A 20,374-nucleotide genomic window follows, 5' to 3' on the forward strand; every position below is an offset into this window, starting at 1 on the left:
TTTTCTATCAAGTCAGCAAAATTTGATGCAGGAATGCAGATATTTAATGTGTATTTTCATTTAAAAGAACCAATTTATAAGACTATAATTTATAAATATTAATATTTTTGCAATTAATGATTATTTTTGGTTGTTTTTATTTTGTTTTAAATTGGCATTTTAAGGGGAGGTAACTCTAAAACAGTGTATTTTCTGAAGGAATCTACGTGGAATTTTCCTATTTTGTATTTTAGCCGGGAAAAACGTACGGTGACCCTATCTTTTCTTTTGATATTCTAAAAGCATTGTCTAAAAGCTATCTTTTCCTTAAGTATTTAACAATTCTATCATTTTGTTTAGTTTCTAATCCCAAAATGGTGTTTTTTCCTGTATAATCCATACAAAATGTGTCATTTTGTCACATCCTGTAGCTTGAGAAAATGTGCGGTGACCTATCATTTTAATTACATTTTTCAACATATATCAATAGATACTACGTTTTGGCAAAGTATAAACAAATTCTATCATTTTTATTTTAGACTCCCATACCATCTTAAGCCCTAAATCTCCAACACTCTAGACAAGTACATAAGTATGATGCACAGAGGCAGTTTTCTCTTTTATTCTCTTACATAATTCTTGTAAAATTACAAGATTTGTTTCATCATAAACATTTACTCTATCTAATAATGTAGCAAAATCACAGATTTCTTAGAAAAAAATATTGTTCCTGGTGAATTTGCAACTGCATGTGTAATGAATTTTAATGCAAGAAACAATTTTTAAAGATGCCTTTTCCTTCAATGAAAGAATTTTCATGATTTCAAAGTAGCAGATTATTCCTTTTTAAAAACATATCTTTAGTTTTACTTACTTTGCAAAACTTTTAAACTTGCGATCACACGAATCATGCTGGCCCGTGGGGTCGGCATCACACTCCTGAGCTCTCAACGTTGCATAGTACCAATAAAGATGATTTAATCCACAAGCAAATGAAAACAACACTAGAATATATACACCACAAAACTTCAATATGTCTAGAATCATACGTCCTAATGATATCTGTAATGGCCCTAAATGTGGATTCACTGTGAATATGTAAATGAGTTTTAATGAACTGAATATATTAGCAGCTGCAAAAAGGGCCTCAGCAATTAAATTGGGATCATAAGCTTTCCAGTGTTTTCTCTCTAGTTCTGCTAATTCTTTATGACCGGCAGCTATCTCTCTTTGAACCTGAAATTTAAATATAAATACTGTGGATGCATTATTATACATGGGGTACCAATTATTGCTTTTAGTAACATTTTCATAATAACACAATGAAGTGGAATTCAAAACATATAGGATTGCAAGAATATTTTATTTTATCACCTTGCACTTAAATGACTTGATTGTGGTTTTCTGGTTAAACTATCTGAAGAGTTAAACAATTTGGTTTGATAAAACAAGTTGGGATATGGTATGTACATTAAATGCAAGAATGTTAAAGCTGTCTATGTCAAAAATTGTAATTTTTTTTTGTAATACTAAATCTTTACTAACTAATATCCACTATAATAGGATTTTAAAAATAAATAGGGTATATGAATCTCTGTACCAATAATTGTCAGGATATTTCTTCTTTGTTTTTTTGTAAAAAAGTTTAAAGATGCAGTGTTGATTTTGATATTGGCCTAATCAAAAGAATAACAAGGGAGTCTTGTTTGGTGATCTGATATTCAAGCTGATGAAGGTGGAATATCAAAAAACAAAATGCAGTTATTCTATTTATCAGTCATTTGTCTCATTATTATGTCTTTTTGTTCTAAAAGTGATGAAGCAAGTAAACGTATTTTTTCGTATACCAAGTGTTTTGGTAGTTGTTTGGTTGTTTGAATGACACCCGCTTCACTTTTGCATTCATCGTAAGAATGACAGGTATTGACATAAAAAAGTGAAGATGCTGTGAAGACATTCCTTATTTTGAGTATCATGCCGTGTCATAGCCCTACCAAAATGTATATAAGCCTAAATTTCTACAAATTGCAGGCAATATAGATAATAACCTTAAAATTGTTTTTTAAAGTACTAAAAAAAGATGATTTTTAAATGTGTCAATTAAGTGGGGGTGTCATTTGGGTGGTCTGATCCTGAATCCCACTTATTGTTAAGTGATAATCCAGTATCCTGCTTCTCTTAGCCATTCTGTACTAACCTGTACGTAAGCTATAACCCTGAGAGTTAGTGTAGCTATATACAATGAGTTTGTAACAAAATCTAAAATATTCCACATGTCATGAACATACTCGTAGGCACCCTCATCCCATAGCTGTTTAATTTCAGCCCATATGTAGCCTGCAAAAAACAATATGTCTTCATCTATTACAACCAAAACCACACAAGTGTTAACTTAATCAATTTTCTCACAATTGGTCAATTCTATCTACATTTTTATCTTCAGATTTAAAAAAATAAAAATAAAATCTTCAGACATATCAAATTGTATCACCAGTGTTAGATTCATTTTATTACAAAACAATTTCTTAAAAAGTTTGAAGTAAAAATCAAATGACCTGTATTTTGCAACAAAATAACACATGTATGGGTTTTGTATTGGTTTAAATTGTAAATCTGAACACTGCTATTAATATTAATTGTCAATGTTTTTTAAGATTTAATTTTATAAATCAATTTGTTCAATTTACAATATTGTTACAGTATATTTATATTTAAGTTTTGTTGACAAATAAATGTGTACCAAACATATTGTGATGGGAACCCTTATCTATTTTCATGGTTATAAGAAATAACAAAATAGAGAAAAGTGAATAAATTATATAAGAATAAAGAAAAACAGACCCTCATGTACTTATACTACTTGAATCAACAACATGCACGTAAATCAGGGAAAAAAGTTCCATTTCAAAATGTTTATACCTTTGATCTTTTTGAAGAAATAATTGGTCTTATGAGAGCTCAGGTATTTCTTAATATATAAACATTAAGATTTGTGTAAATCATGTGAAAGCACCAATTTCTAATGTGAAAAAGACATAAAAACAAACATAAAAATCATCATAAGCTTGAGGAATCTTCTGAATCAGAGGGGATGAGAATATCTTCTCCAGTTTCATTTGGCTTTGCCAAACATTCTTTTTTGTCCAATAACAAATTTCCATTATTATCAAAATGTTGTTTTTATCCTGCAATCAGCAGCATTTCATGTTTTGATTCTTAAATTTCTCATTTTAATTTTGGTAAATATGAAATGTGCATGATGCCTGCAGTAAACCATTGACATTGGTTAGCATGTTAAAGCATACTAATCCATGCGCCTTTAAGATTTTTGCAAAATAGTGGATTTCTCAAATACTATAACTTTGAAATGCTACTGTACAGTTAAATGTTAATCAACTGTACAGGTCATCAGAGAACAGAAAGGATGTTATATTATGTTAGTAATTTTTTAAGCATCACACCTCTGTGAATGTTGTAAAATGTGTTGCAAATTTATACCTATTGCAAATTGTGATATATTGAAATTCAGAAATGTTTTCCATTTTTGTTATTGTAAAAATTAGGATGCAATCCCTTACTGAAAAATCAGCCTTCTGGCAAACTGTTGCGGCAGATCTGCAATAAAGGGATTGTTAATCAGTGGTTCCAAAGGCTATGAGAAATCAACCAGATAGTTGGTCAGTAAACCATTCTTCTTTACAAGACCAGACTTTTACAAGACATTTACACAGTCATATGATTTGGACAAATTTTAAAATTTCACTCCAGTAACGCATATCGTTTCACTTCACTGAACCAAACCAACTTTACAGCGCTTTGTCCAATGTCTGGCGAACTTGGGATTACATGTAACTGATTTATATAAAATTGCCAAAAAAATATCTGACATTTTTGTCCATTATTCAAAATTACCATCATAATTGGACACAAAAGTGTTAGATATTTCAGTAGTGATTGCATATAGCTTTTGTTCACAAACCACAATGTTAAACTATTTCTACCTGCTACATATGCTAAAATCATCCATTCTATGTTAGTGGCAGGTGCCCCTCTTTTCTCCTGATAAATCTTGGCATAATCATAATCCACAGGTGATGCTTGGCCATTTGGATGGACTCTATTTGGATTACTTACTCCAACTCGCTGGGAAACTAATATGAGCAATACTGCAAAAAACAAGACTATAAGTTAAAGATCTCCTTAAGAGAATTTTATGTTTTTTACCTTTGATAATTGATGTATGACCAATTTGAGGGGAGTCACATAGGATTCTAATTTTCATAAATCCACTATAGTATTTTTCTATCAATTTCTTTTTCCTAAGATCCAAAGTTTTGTTTATCTGACCTTTCTTTGTCAAAAATTCTTTTTTTGTTTTCTCTTTTTCCCACATTCCCAATTTTAAACCCCCATATATAACAGTCCAAAAGTGTCTCATCCCCTCTTCCTGATTTTTCCCTTTTAATAAAAAAAATTATTGTAAAATGAACCTAGAATAGAATACAAGTCTAGCTACAAATAATGTATTTACAATATGTTCTTTTTATTAGGTCTTACAGCACATTTCAGTCAGTATGTTGCTAATGGTAATATCTTTGGTTAGCTTGCTTGTTAGCTGAACCATGAAGTCATTGTTAGGTAAGGTAAACTTCCCTCCTTTTATAGTAGACTAGCCCAAGAGATAAAAAATCTATCTCTCTGTAGGACTAAGCTACTTTAAAAGGAGGGAAGTTTACCTTGCCTAACAATGACTTCACGGTTCAGCTAACAAGCAAGCTAACCAAAGATATTACCATTAGCTACATACTGACTGAAATCTGCTGTAAGTTTACATTAATAATTTTTATCTATTGATTGATATAAGATTATATAAATGTATTATGTTCCTTTTATGTACCAATCTGTGACTGAGTCAATTTCTATATAAACAGTTCAAACAGTGCAATAAATTGATACAAATTGACATCATTTGTAAAGTGAAATAAATCATAAATCAAGGAAGATAACTCCAGATAACTTTGTTCATGAAACAGATGAGAGCATCTTAAATCAACACTTCCATGTGATCACTGACAGTACATGTTTAATAAAGCCTTCTACATGTTGTTTCTGCTGGGGTAACCAACATCAAATGATTATACGTTAGAAAATACAAATTTTCTTATCAATATACAGAAGTGTCTCATACCGACTTGATCATACTGAAATTGGTTTTTAATTACAAAGATTATAAAATCATTTTAAATCAATTTCTTAGATGTGGATATCTTAGCTTAAAGTCCATGCGACCTTTCTGAAACATGAATGGTTGTTACTGGCAATGAATAAATAATAACATGTTAAAACAGTATCTTCTTTTAGATGTTACAATAAAGAGATTCAGAATGCAAAACAAGAATGCTTAAAACTGAGTTCTTTTTTTTCACCTTCATGTCAATTAATGGCATCATATACCACTATTCCTTATTGTATATCAGTAGGAACATATGACATACATGTATTTTACAGATATCTATTTGTTGCTGCATACTTTACAAAGGTGTAATTGTATGTTCTGTAACAGTTATAGGGGAGGTAATGAAGTTGCTAACGTAAATTGTTTTTTTCGCGACGTCAAACTATGACTTATCGGAAAAAGTTTCATTCATTTTTATCATTCAAACTTATTTAACTTGAAAACAAGTTCATGGACCCCTCTTTTTTAAAATGCCATTTGGGTTTGATTACGCGAGAAGATTATGTGTGCCAATTTTCACATAAAGGTAAATAGTGCATTTTTTTTTAATTTGATAAATATACAGCAAAAAAATTTGTTTTTCTACATTCATGAATATTTGATAAATATGTGATAATTCTGAATATAAAATGTATAAGTTTGAAGGATAATTATAAAATACAGAAACTACAAATTATTTAACAAAAAACAATTAGTGTGTATCTTTTAAAACAAAAAAATTATGTCTTTCTTTTGAAAGAAAAAATACGACCACAAATTTGAATTTTGAGCAAATATACAAAATTTCGACCTCATTTAACTCAAAACGTAGCACATGAAGGTATATTTTTTATTACATATTTGATTTAATTAGGTAAAAAATAGTCTATATGGAAATTTTTATCAAAATGTAAAAATGGAATCAAAACTGTATCGTATGCCCTTAAGACAAATCCATGTAAAAGGACACCAAAATTCAAATTTGAGAAATTAAATTATTCCCTTTGTAAAGAATATGAAGAGTTTACTTTATCTATCATCTCTCCAAATATATATCTAGTCATAGAAACTGACTCTTCTTAAACTAAATTAAGGGAAGAAATATTACTAGTTCTTTAAATTTATATCTTGCCAAATGTTATTTTTTTCAGTAATGTAAACCTTTGTAAATTAAATTAAGTTAAGATGGAAGGAGTGTAGTGTTCTTTTTACTATTATACAACTATAAAGTTACGCAATACAAACCTAGGAATGTGAAATAAGACGAACTGTGACACATAAATTTTATAAACGGCTTCCGTAATAACTTTCCAGGGAAGCTCTTTGGTGCTACCAAATAAAATAGTGAAAGGAAGGGAAATGAAACTCCTATTAAGATGGTAAGAAAACTCCGACTACAAATGTTCCTCCGACGGAACCCAGGAAGACCATCATACCAAAGAGAGGCCAGTAGCTGCTGACAGTTTGGATGAGCAATGAACTGAAATAAAAAAAAAACATAATTTCAATTTCATGTTTGGATCTTATAAATGATTAAAACTGGGTTTTTTTTCTAGAATTTTTTTAGCAGTTGTTTATTCTATGAAGTGGTCCTACAACTGTGTAAAATCTGTAGTTATTTATTCAAGCAATCTAGAGCTAGTGTGTGACAAGTACAAAATTGGCTTAGTTTTCTCGTTTGAATTTTTGTCATTTGGGGCCTTTGATTGCCGACTGTGTGGTATTGGCTTTACTCATTGTTGAAGGCCATACGGTGATCTATAAATGTTCATTTCTGTGTCATTTGGTCTCTTGTGGAGAGTTGTCTCATTGTCAATCGTAACAAATGTCCAAATCTTTTCTTTTTTGTTTACATTAGTCTGACAGGTAAGTCCCAGGATGATAAAGTTCTATGGAATGAAAGATAAAAAAATATCATAGATTGATACTTTTATAATTGCAACAATTGTGTAACAAAGTTTCCAGCAAATTGTTCAAGTTAAGGTACAAAGTTTCATGAGAACACATTTAAGCAAATTTGAGTTAAACTTTACTCATCATTCAAAGTGTTGACATACAGACTTATAATTTAACTTACAGACAGACTATTTGTGTTGTTGGGTTGCTGTCACATTGAAGTGTACCTCACAACTACTTTTAATAAAGTGTCCAACTTTGGACAAAAAATTGCATTCTTGACCTGGTTGAAGTCATAAAACTTTATTCAGTCCCCAGAGCACAAAAGTCATGCTCGAAGCATGAAATATAACATTTTGGTTACCGGTAGTTGGTTTTGGAGTATAAGTACTAAAAGCTTTGGATGAAGAGTTGTCTCATTGACACTCATATCACATCTTCCTATATCTATTGAAAGTTTTATTACTCAATGGCAAAGAATATTTGCTATCATATTTTGCTGCACATCTTTATTCTTAGACTTTATGGGTGAAATATTAAAACCAAAATAAGAAACCCATTATTAACTGTAACTAATGACTCTAAGAGTGGCAGTGTTGACTTTGCTATTAGAGAAATACAATTTCACTTTGATAATTAGTTAGTGACATCACTTTGTAACATATGTTTTGCCTAACTTCTGCTTAAAGTACAGTGCAAAATAGTATCAGCCAATTATAACTGCTGTTATATTATCAGTTGTAATCAGATAAAGCAATAATATACGTCTTTTTCACCCAATATATTATTACTGGTGAGTTAAATAAAGTGTTGTTTAGAATAATTATAATAAGCTTTTTTGCTGTCATTATATAAAAGAATAGTAAGCAGATTTGGCTAGTGTATTGTTTTAAAGGAAAATTGTAAAAAAAAAAGGTCATAAAACACCTGCTTTCACAAAATCAAATGAAAGATTACACCAGTATGTAAAAATAGAATTAGAATTGGAAGTCAAAATATCTCCCCTTAAATCTTTTGTTTACTATCTTATCTTAACTTTAAGTCATAGATACATGTTTTTTTTTTCATTAGTTGCTAATGGCTTTAAACTAGCTGTCAGCAACTACGAGTACTCTCAGATCTGTACTTTGTTTTTGGTATGTTTAAACACCTAGCCACATCTATTTTGTGTTTTGAAAGATGTATTTCTATTTGTATCCATCTGATGAGATTAGCCATTTTCAACTGACTTTTACTTTGTTCTTATGTTTTACTGTTACATCACTGTCCCAGGTTAGGGGAATGGTTGAGAGCTCACAAACATGGTTAACCCCGCCATATTCTTTATAATTATGTGCCTTGTCTCAAGTCTGGAGCCTGTAGTTCAGTGGTTGTCTTGGTTCAAGTTTGTCATATTTGGATTTTCTTTAAACTGTTTTGCTATAAGGTAGGTTTCTCAATTGAATTGTTTCTTGTTTTCATGTCGGACCTTTCAATGACTGACCATACAGTATCTGTTATTCCCATTGTTGAAGTCCTTATAGTATGCATGATTTATATAGATTAGACCGTTGGTTTTCCCGTTTGAATGGTTTTACACTAGTAATTTTGGGGCCCTTTATAGCTTGTTGTTCTGTGTTAGCCAAGGCTCCGTGTTGAAGGCCGTACTTTAACCTATAATGGTTTACTTTTTAAATTGTTACTTGGATGGAGAGTTGTCTCATTGGCACTCACACCACATCTTCATATATCTATGATTATTGCTTATATCCACCTCATTTGAATTTTAATGGATAGTTGTTTCATTCAATCATATCACATCTCCTTATTTTTATAATAACATGCATATTTTACTTGTATAATAGAAAGTAAGATGACAGCAAGGCGTTTTTTTTTTATGAAACAGAGACAATACCATGCATGGCCAATACAAAAATTACTGCCTTGATTTAAATAGTATGAAATTTGTATTGTATAGCTGACTAGTAACGGAATGGGGTTTGAGCATTGTTGAAGGCAATACAGTGAACTACGGTATGACTTTTAATTAGTATTAGCTGGCTAGTAACAGAATGACTTTTGATCATTGTTGGAGGCATTATAGTGAATTATAGTTGCTTACGTCGTCATCATTTGATCTCTGATGGATAATTGTCTCATTAACAATCAAAGTCACATCTCCTAATTTTCATATTTAAAATGTATTGCACTGCCTGCTCACCTGGCACACTGACCTGAAGATGCTTACACTTTTGTATAATACAAATGAGTATAATCTACTTATCATTAGATACATGTATTTAGTGACCTTCCTCAAATAATACTGTCCGTTAACACGAGCAAGCTGGAAATTTTTAATGCTGGTTTATTTTTGCTTATTTTCAAATATAATAAAAAACCAGGAAACTGTTTCATCAGATCTTAAGTGAAGATCAGATTCAGCAGCAAAAAAAATTTAGAATATATTTTGAACCTAGAAAACAGATTTGGACTTAAAACTTGTAAAAGTGTGATCTCGTGTGCAAATGAACCAATATATAAGTATGGTATGAAGCAGTATGAATGACTAGGAATATTTTTTTGTTTTTTTTATATTCTTCAAGTCTTTTTCAAGTTCTTTTAATGCTCTAAATATCTTTAAAACTATTAGCTTAATTTCTAAAGTATGATAACATACATACAAAACAGCAATTTATGAAATAAATAAATTAAATATAATAATAAAACCAGTCTGTTGCACTATATATATACCTATGGAGATAGTGTATAACTTACATGAGGAGGGTGATACACAAAATTGTAATGTCTTGAAAATTTAAAAGAATAATAACCTTTTTCTGTTTAAACTTGATAGCAAGTTTGAGACGGCTAAGTTTGAGTTTTTCCTGCACAGGTTCAACCATTGGTTCCGTGTGTGGATTACATGCTGGGGTATTGTCCTGATTTAACACTACTTCGAGTTCTTTAGATCCTCGAGTTTGGTCTAATAAATCTGTAGCAAATTCCTGACACTTTTTACCCAAACTTTCATATTCAAATTTGAATTCATTTTCTAAGTTACTCAATCGTCTTAATTCCCAACTTAATTCAAAGGCAGTAAGTATTGGGTCCTTACTCGACAGAGCGATCAAAGACGGACTAGCTAAAGCACGATAGGCGTTAATCCTAGAACGAGAATGGCGTAAACAGTCCTCTTGGCTTTCTCGTAGACAATGTTTACAATCACATCTAAGATTATGGGGCTTGGGTATTCTGTACCCCCTGTCCAATAAAAGTTTGATGATTTCATAATTGTCTCTGTGAGCAGCTAAAATGATTGGTGTGATATCTGGTGTGAATGAACTGCTGGGTGCACTGTGTTGTAATGCCTGAAAAGAGAAAATAGAGTTGTAATTGGTGATATTGAATTGTTTAAAATCTTATGTATTTTACCTGCAAAGAAAATAATTCTACTTGATGCTAATAAAATTGAGAATGGAAATGGGAAATGTGTCAAAAAGACAACAACCTGACCATAGAACAGACAACAGCTTAAGGTCACCAATAGGACTTGATGTTTACTAGCAGTAACAAATGTGAGATCTAATCTTCTGTCACAGCAAAGAATTTAAGAATTTTTACAAAATTTAATTGATGAATGCAAGTTTTCATCATAGCAAACCTGATCTTTTACAAACAGAAAAAAAAAAAAAAAAAAAAAAAAAAAAAATGATATTGTTGCTTTTTTTTTGCATTAAAGAAAATAATGATTTCTGAGGTTACAGTAATTTCTTTTAGCTTTAAAGTATTTATTACTACGTTGTGGTCATGTAAAATGTGTGAAAATATTACCAGCAAAATTGATCGTACAATCATTTTGATTTCACATGTCATAGATGTCTCATTGCCAATCATACCATATCTTCTTTTTTTTACAGTAGATTTTATCTTATATTTTCTGTACATGTTTACTGAAAATTCTGACTTTAAGAACATTTTTATTTTCTTAAATGACAATCTTAACTTAAGATTGTAGAGTAAAAAGCGTAGGTAGTACAAACACAGCTAAATTGTTATACACAATCAGAAGAAGATATGTCAATCAAAAAAAGAATTTTCGCTACAGCATATCTGCCATAGAGTGTATTGCGTTAGCGCATTTAAATATTCACAACACTGAAGAAATAAACAATGCAACATCAGCAGCAATCTTCATACTTTACTTGTAACAATAATAAACTATGTCTACAGCAGATGTAAGCCTCTTTCTATCTATCTGACTGTTTCTGACATACAACATGTTTGAAAACTTGAAAAGTGAAACAGTTGCCAAGTGCTCACTTGACAATTCTTTTGAGGTCTTTCAACTGAAAAGTTATGATACAATCTCTCTCCTCCAAAAACAAATAAATATGTGGTAAAATCATCATTGAGTTATTAGTATTTTTTCTCCGACAAATTATGTGATATTTTTTATTATGTTCAAATTAAGTTGCCATAGAGAAGATTGTTATGTTTATCTAGTTGCGGGGTGTTGAAGTCTATGATGCATCTAGAGAGAAAGAATTTAATTGATGTTAAGATCATGCAGCATTTCTAGAAATATAATACATCCGTTATTTAATTTACGGCTAAATTCAGATCTTATATTCATTAAACTTTTCTGTTTGTTAATGATGGGATATGAAACAGACTTTAGTAAAATCGGCCATTTTGGAGGGTTGACCGGGTCACCAGACACAATTTTTAAACAAGATACCCTAATGATGATTGTGGCCAAGTTTGGTTTAATTTGGCCCAGTAGTTTCAGGAGAAGATTTTTGTAATAGTTAACGACGACGACGCCGACGGACGCCGGACGCAAAGTGATGGGAAAAGCTCACTTGGCCCTTCGGGCCAGGTGAGCTAAAAATGAGCAAATATAATGTGTGTCACTGGTCAACAGAATGTGTAAAACTTCATTAAAAGTATTAAGTATGTATCAGTGGAATTCAATCCAGAACTAACATATGGAATACTAAATACTGCATAATACCCCATTTGGTTGCTTATAAACTAGAATTATAACTATTTGAAGGCTGCAACTCTGATGAAACTATCCCTTCTTGAAATACACAAGAAATAGATGATATCAACAGAAAGTTAAAGTATATAGATATAGGAAGATGTGGTGTGAGTGCCAATGAGACAACTCTCCTTCCAAATAACAATTTAAAAATTAAACCTTTATAGGTTAAAGTACGGCCTTCAACACGGAGCCTTGGCTCACACCGAACAACAAGCTATAAAGGGCCCCAAAATTACTAGTGTAAAACCATTCAAACGGGAAAACCAACGGTCTAATATGTGCATATTATACCAAAATGATCATTATAATTATTAATTTATCACATAATTTAAACTAAGTATATATCACAAGGACCTGGGACTACATACAATGAAGATGGACTAAGAGATAAATATTAAAAATATGAAGAGAATTATATGCCCATTCAATAGTTCAACATATTCAATGGCAATACATTTGACTGAGACTTGAAACAAAGCTGAATATGCATATATCATAATGCTTTCAATTTTTTAATTTTGATTTAAAGAAATTAAATTCAGTTATTTTGGTTGTTGCGAATGGAAATGGGAAAATCAATCTAAGTATCACTTTTTGCTACAGCTTAAATCTTGAAAATCAATCAAACTTGACCTTCATTTCTTCACAGGAAACAATCTTACTTTTAATTTAAAAAAATTCTTCAATTATTGCATGGCATGGACACTGTTTGGCAGCTTAGTTACCTGCCTGGATGCCCTCTGTACATTATGAAATAAATTTTTCTCATATGTCACTAACAATAGCCAAAAAAATTAATATCACCAGTGACAATTACATTTTTTTTAAAAAGGGGGGGGGGGTTTGACTAACTACCAACCTTACATAAGGGCATAGAAGTTGCATCATAATATATATAAAGGACATTTACATTCCTAATATCCAGACACATATAACTTATTAAGCAGTGAAAGTTTATCACAACAACAGCAGACGGCAAAACAATTCAATTACCATAAGGAACCTGATAAGTTTATAAAACAGATATGTCTCATTTATTGAAAACAAAAGAACCTCAATTAACCATGCATTCTCTAGAGGTTTCATTGTAATTGCAATGTGACTGAAGAACACAAAATGTTAGCGCTGTATTATTATTCAGTATTGAAAGAAGTCTTCTATAGGTTCACACGAGAGAAAAAAATAATAACTGATTCGATTTGTCATTTATACGATCTTAGTTCATTCCTATTTGTATTAGAACCATTGCTGTAACCTGATGTTAAAATTCAATACTGTGCAAATAGCTATTAACTACTCCCGATTTGTTCTCAGGATATTGTTATATCGAATCAAATAATTGCATCATTAAAGAGAAATGACCTGTTCTATTAGAAATAAGTTTAATTTGTGTGTTAAGTTTAACGACCTTACAATAATTTCATTACTAATTTAAAATTGTTTAAATTTTTCCAGTACGTTGAAACTAATCAGAGATTCAAAATACTTGCATGAATCAGCTACATTTCAGTGCATATGATACTTATGTTTTAATAATATTCAATATTAGTTTCTAAAAAAAATCTTTTAAAAACAACCTTCATACTGAAATAGAAATAACTCGGACTTGCTGCAATTTTGAAATACATCCAAACCTTATGTTTTACTGTGTTATTTCACATTAATAAGTTACATTATATGATAAAGGCAATTCAAAAGAACCTCAATGCATAATGAGGAAACTAGCAGTACACTCTCAGTGCAAGTATATCTAAATGCTTAGTACATGTGTTCTATTGATGCATAGGTTTCAGGCAATATGAAAGTCACTTGTTTTTTATCTATTGTATATACCTCCTCGTCATACACATTCTAACTAAGCCTCCCTAAAGTTGTAAGCATTTTCATTCTCAGTTCACAATCAGTATAATGTCTGGGATGACCCTGACACCAACAAACATTTTTTCCACCTCTCATGTGTACAAAAGAGGGGCGAAAGATACCAGAGGGACAGTCAAACGCATAAATTGATAATAAACTAACAACACCATGGCTAAAAATTTAAAAAGACAAATAGACAAACAATAGTACACAACATAGAAAACTAAAGAATAAGCAACATGAAAACCCCACCAAAAAGTGGATGTGATCTCAGGTGCTCCTGAAGGGTAAGAAGATCCTGCTCCACAATCTAAACAGCAATAGATCTCTTAAGTAAAGTATTTAGAATTACTTTGTCATAATATTTGCTGCTTCAATATCTCATTGATTTATTTCATTGATAGATTCTTCTTGCATACATGGAAAACATTTATATATTAAACTTTAGAAACTACACACATGACAATTCAAGTACCATAACTCTATAGATCTGGGTATTAACAATAAATTTTTCAAACTGCCTTATTATTAACAAAAAGTAATTGTTGAAATTGGATGACAAGAATATTTTCATTACACAATATCTGCACGTTCCACTGTCTCAACCTTTTTCTTGCAATGGGCCAGTATCGATTAGTTTGAAGAGACAAATTTAAAATGCAACTTGCTGAAAGTGTCCCAATGGTAATATATTCACAAAGAAAAGGGAGGATGCACCCCCCTAAAATTTGCAAAGCATGGTTTGTTCTCAACTTAATAAAGAATATTTCAATAATTTACCTAAAAAAAATACTGCTGAGTTGATTACATGTAAGCACATGTAAGCACAGTTAATTGTTAAAACTTAAGATTGCCTCCCCTTCTAACCTAAAATCCTGTATCCTCCTCTGCAAAGGACATGGTTAGTTATAAATAGATATAGGAAGATGTGGTGTGAGTGCCAATGAGACAACTCTCCATCCAAATAACAATTTAAAAATTAAACCATTATAGGTTAAAGTACGGCCTTCAACACGGAGCCTTGGCTCACACCGAACAACAAGCTATAAAGGGCCCCAAAATTACTAGTGTAAAACCATTCAAACGGGAAAACCAACGGTCTAATCTATATAAACAAAACGAGAAACGAGAAACACGTATATATTACATAAACAAACGACAACTACTGTACATCAGATTCCTGACTTAGGACAGGTGCAAACATTTGCAGCGGGATTAAACGTTTTAATGGGCCCAAACCTTCTCCCTTTTTCTAAAACAATAGCATAACATCACAACATATAAAAACATACGATAAAATATCAATTAGCACAGTTAATTGTTAAAACTTAAGATTGCCTCCCCTTCTAACCTAAAATCCTGTATCCTCCTCTGCAAAGGACATGGTTAGTTATAAAGCACAGTTAATTGTTAAAACTTAAGATTGCCTCCCCTTCTAACCTAAAATCCTGTATCCTCCCCTGCAAAGGGCATGGATAATTATAAAGCACAGTTAATTGTTAAAACTTAAGATTGCCTCCCCTTCTAACCTAAAATCCTGTATCCTCCCCTGCAAAGGACATGGTTAGTTATAAAGCATAGTTAATTGTTAAAACTTAAGATTGCCTCCCCTTCTAACCTAAAATCCTGTATCCTCCTCTGCAAAGGACATGGTTAGTTATAAAGCACAGTTAATTGTTAAAACTTAAGATTGCCTCCCCTTCTAACCTAAAATCCTGTATCCTCCCCTGCAAAGGGCATGGATAATTATAAAGCACAGTTAATTGTTAAAACTTAAGATTGCCTCCCCTTCTAACCTAAAATCCTGTATCCTCCCCTGCAAAGGACATGGTTAGTTATAAAGCACAGTTAATTGTTAAAACTTAAGATTGCCTCCCCTTCTAACCTAAAATCCTGTATCCTCCCCTGCAAAGGACATGGTTAGTTATAAAGCACAGTTAATTGTTAAAACTTAAGATTGTCTCCCCTTCTAACCTAAAATCCTGTATCCTCCCCTGCAAAGGACATGGTTAGTTATAAAGCACAGTTAATTGTTAAAACTTAAGATTGTCTCCCCTTCTAACCTAAAATCCTGTATCCTCCCCTGCAAAGGACATGGTTAGTTATAAAGCACAGTTAATTGTTAAAACTTAAGATTGTCTCCCCTTCTAACCTAAAATCCTGTATCCTCCCCTGCAAAGGGCATGGTTAGTTATAAAGCACAGTTAATTGTTAAAACTAAAGATTGTCTCCTCTTCTAACCTAAAATCCTGTATCCTCCCCTGCAAAGGACATGGTTAGTTATAAAGCACAGTTAATTGTTAAAACTTAAGATTGCCTCCCCTTCTAACCTAAAATCCTGTATCCTCCCCTGCAAAGGAAATGGTTAGTTATAAAGCACAGTTAATTGTTAAAACTTAAGATTGCCTCCCCTTCTAACCTAAAATCCTGTATCCTCACCTGCAAAGGGCATGGATAATTATAAAGCACAGTTAATTGTTAAAACTTTAGATTTTCAGTAGTGAAATTTTAACCTGCCTGAACTGAATAAAAAGAAGGACAAACTAATAACATAATGCCCTCAACTATTGTACAGGAATACTAATGTCTTTCAAACTGAGTGTACTCTGTCACCACTTTCATTAATACTAAGTAAATATTGATAGTTCTGCAATTAAATTCCATGACAACAAATAAAATTAAACCTGTAATATTTGAAGTTGATTAATAATGCAATTTACATGAAACGCATAATGGTTTTTGTAATCAATGTTTAAATTATAAACGTCTATAATGCAATAAAAGACATTGCAGGTTCTTGGTTTCTAATTTAAAAATAATGTTCTAGCTTCAATTTCAATAGCTGTCATTTGTAAATACTTATTATGAAATAGGTCTAAATAATTCAAAATATTGGAAGGGTGACCAAGTTTAATTTGTAATCACTGACAATTAAATCCTATGGGAGTTACCCTATACAGTATGTGCTGTGTCAATAAAAAAATGATTACATTTTAATCTTTATGAACTCAAGAGAGATTTTTTTTAAATCTTGAATAACTATAGATTTCTAAGAATTGTAAAAGTACACATCATTAAAAAATATATCAGCTATACTTTAGAGACACAGCATGATTAAATGTTTAGAAACAAATACGAAAATGTGTCAATGCAGACATATTGTATCAGACAAATAAGAAAGATATTGAACTTAAAGCATTGGAACCAATCACTGAACCAATCATCACTGTCTGTAATACTGGACAAACTTCTATGATCTTGATGACATAAGGTTATCTAATTTAGAAAAAAAAATAACAGATCTAAATAGGCAGTAGTTTTCAGTTGTGACAATAATGGCTTATATTGACAACAATGTTTTTACTGAACAAACACTCATTATAGGTAAATATGTCAAAACAAGGATACAGCAGTCACACAAAGTGAAATTAAAAAATTGCTATTCCTCTGAAACCATAATTTCACATAACAGAAAGCTATGTGTTTTTGATCATATTATATTGCTAAAACAGAACAACCAAGTATCAAAAATGTTTATAAAATAGTTTTCCTCAAACCGCCCTGAGATAAAATAAAACTTTGGTAACTTATTTTTATACTCATGATGCATGAAAATCTAGTAAAATGCCCAAGTTACACAATATTCCCAACAAACATAAAATGACCACACGTTCATTGAAATTGCAAATATAGAGGAATGCTACAAAAACTCCTGGGTTCTCAATTTGTGTAACTGCGTATTTACCCCTTTCTTCTGCAGTCTTACAACGAACGTTCAGTGTCAGTAGGCTTTAAGGAAAGTTTGTTCAAAGTACTATTGCCAGTAAACTTTCAAGCAATATTGTCAGAGGAATATTGTCAATAAACTTTCTGGGATTGTGTTGTCAGAAGTGAATTGTCAATAAACTTTCATGCAAGTGTTTTCAGGATTACCGTCAGTAAAACTTTCATGAAAATGTTGTCATGAGGAATGTCAGTAAACTTTCATGCAAGTATTGTCAAGAGATATGGCAGTAAACTTTCAAACAATTCTCATAAAGGTGTAAAATTCACAAAGTGTTGAAATACTGCTATGGACCAAATATAGTAAAATTCCATGATTACTACCACAAAAATAAGTAAGTTTTATTTTCATAACAAAAAAATCATATTTCATAAGATGAACAAATCTATATATATTCTCAAACAAGGGGAGACAAATAGAGAAACAAATATTCAAAGTCATATTATTGTGTCTCACTGTAGAGTGGGGTGCTCATTTTCGCTGGGGACACAATTTCGCCGTTTTAGGATTTTGAGGTGTAAAAACTTCAAAGGATGGCTGAAATGGAAGAAATGTACCGGTAAGTTATATTTTTATAACACATACAAATTTTTTTTAAACTAAAACAAAATTGCGGCTCCTAACGAAAATGACCGAAAAACGGACGACAATTTTCGGACAATTTCCTGAACAAAAAACACGAGTTCAAAGATGTATTTCTAAGTAAATATTTGACTGAATGCCCTAATTTTGAATTCTTTACACCTTTGAAATGTCTGCTATTCATCTGTAATGCAATTGATTTGATAAAAATTGTTGAAAGCTGCGGTTATTTGGTTTTAAATAGATGTGTAAAAACGGCGAATATGTGTCCCCCATTGACAAAACATCCGGAAATTTCATACCCCCTTTAATCTAACTTTTCAGATGATTTTTTTCAAACAAACCCGTTTTCAAGCTTAAGAATATTTTGCATTTGAAGTTATCTTCATATAGAAATATCAGTATACTTCAAAACATTTAGACCTGCCCATAAACTGTAGAAAACATGGAAAGATGTGGCGAAAATGAGCGCCCCACTCTACATAAAAAAATATAAATATTCTTAACTCATTATGTACCATACAATTCTAAGCAGAAACAGATACAATTATGTATAGTACTGGCTCCATTGTTCTGAAATCAAAGCTCACATCCCCTCAATTACAGAGACGGAATATTTAACGTAAATACTAGTGTCGTCATACCTACGGATTTCTTTCATGAAGTAACGGTTGCCTGGTAGACTTCAAATGTCACAAAAAAACATTTCTAATAGCTTCTACATTATCAGGGGCCATAGATCTATTACGTTATATTCTGTCTCTATTAATGAGGAAGCTTCAGGAAAATGTCAGATGGAGTTCTTTAACTAGTCTTCATTGGTAATAATCAATTATAACACAGCAAACATTTTAACAATCAGCTTTTTCAAAATGTCAAAGAATGAATATGGTAAGGTTAAATAGAAAATTTACAAATCTCTTTTTATAAAATGGAAACAATTAATCTTCTTCGGAAAACTTTGACGTCATAGAGAATGCTATTTTTACAATTTTACTTTGATGACCCTTCAATTTTCCAATATCAAAATAGTTTGACTGTATTTATGTTTAATGCAAGAAGTAAATACAGGTATAGACAGCCTCAGGTACTGTACAAGGATTTCAGATAGATTTTAAAGAATATTTAGGTGCTTTTATTTTACCAAAATATTTATCATCTTCAAATTGTAAAATAAACAAACACATAAATTCACAATTTTTAAAGTTTGACTTTTTTTTACCAACCAAGAAGGTTGTTTGATTGGGTCTCAGAACATAGACAAGACATCTCCTTCTTAATTGATTTTTTGCAATTGGTCATTCTATTTAAATCAAGTTAGTTAAAAAATCTCTTGAATAATCTGATCGCTGTCAAAAGATATTTTAAAATCAGACAGAACACAGCTAGATGTAACATCTACCTAAATTGTTTGGGAAACTGGCTATTCTTCTCTTCCACCTTTTGAAAAGATGGGGCATAAAAAGTCTCTGTTACAATCTGCAGAGGACTGATCAATAGTGTTAACCTTTGAATGATTTATTCCTTAATCAATGCAGCATTTTTTTACACTGGTAGGCCTAACACCTTTATGGCATTCAGATGTTGGAGAATAACTGCAGACTTTGAATTATTCTATCGGTCAATGAAGATAGATCTCTTGTCATTTTTAAAATTGAAGGCAAAGATTCAAACCCAAACCATGTTGTATTACTTTATAATCTATGGTATGACTAAGGTGTCATAAAAACACCTTATAAATCATATAGCTTTTGAGATCCATCTCTTTGAAAGAAGACAGTCTTTGTTATACCAAGCCTTAAAAATGCAAGCAAAAGTATGGAACCCTCTATTATAAAAAGCAGTAGCACCTACTCATTGTTATTTAAGAAAAGCAGATGTCCTGAAAAACTATCTTACAAAAGCAAAGACTGATGATGTTAAGGTGCAAAATTACCTGATAATACTTGCTGATAAATTATTTTTAAACCAGAAAAAATCGTGACAGCTATATGCAAACATGAAAATCTTCCAAACAATATGAAGAAAAACA

At 31.4% G+C, this 20,374-nt stretch overlaps 1 protein-coding gene across 6 annotated transcripts in view; it reads right to left on the reverse strand.

Annotated features, from left to right (window-relative positions):
* LOC134697009 (transient receptor potential-gamma protein-like) overlaps window positions 1–20,374 on the reverse strand; it is a 157,411-nt gene that overhangs the window by 19,068 nt on the left and 117,969 nt on the right. For all 6 annotated transcript variants that reach the window (XR_010103048.1, XM_063559020.1, XM_063559019.1 and 3 more), the window contains 5 exons: window positions 9,901–10,437; window positions 6,440–6,674; window positions 3,981–4,145; window positions 2,177–2,316; window positions 854–1,215 (listed from right to left, as the gene is read on the reverse strand). Coding sequence is in view for 5 of the 6 variants with exons in the window: in XM_063559020.1 (XP_063415090.1) it covers window positions 854–1,215; window positions 2,177–2,316; window positions 3,981–4,145; window positions 6,440–6,674; window positions 9,901–10,437 (1,439 nt within the window). In the remaining variant the exon portion in view is untranslated. The remainder of the gene's footprint in view (window positions 1–853; window positions 1,216–2,176; window positions 2,317–3,980; window positions 4,146–6,439; window positions 6,675–9,900; window positions 10,438–20,374) is intronic.

This window comes from Mytilus trossulus, chromosome 14, assembly GCF_036588685.1.
Source record: "Mytilus trossulus isolate FHL-02 chromosome 14, PNRI_Mtr1.1.1.hap1, whole genome shotgun sequence".
Taxonomy (NCBI): Eukaryota; Metazoa; Mollusca; class Bivalvia; order Mytilida; family Mytilidae; genus Mytilus; species Mytilus trossulus.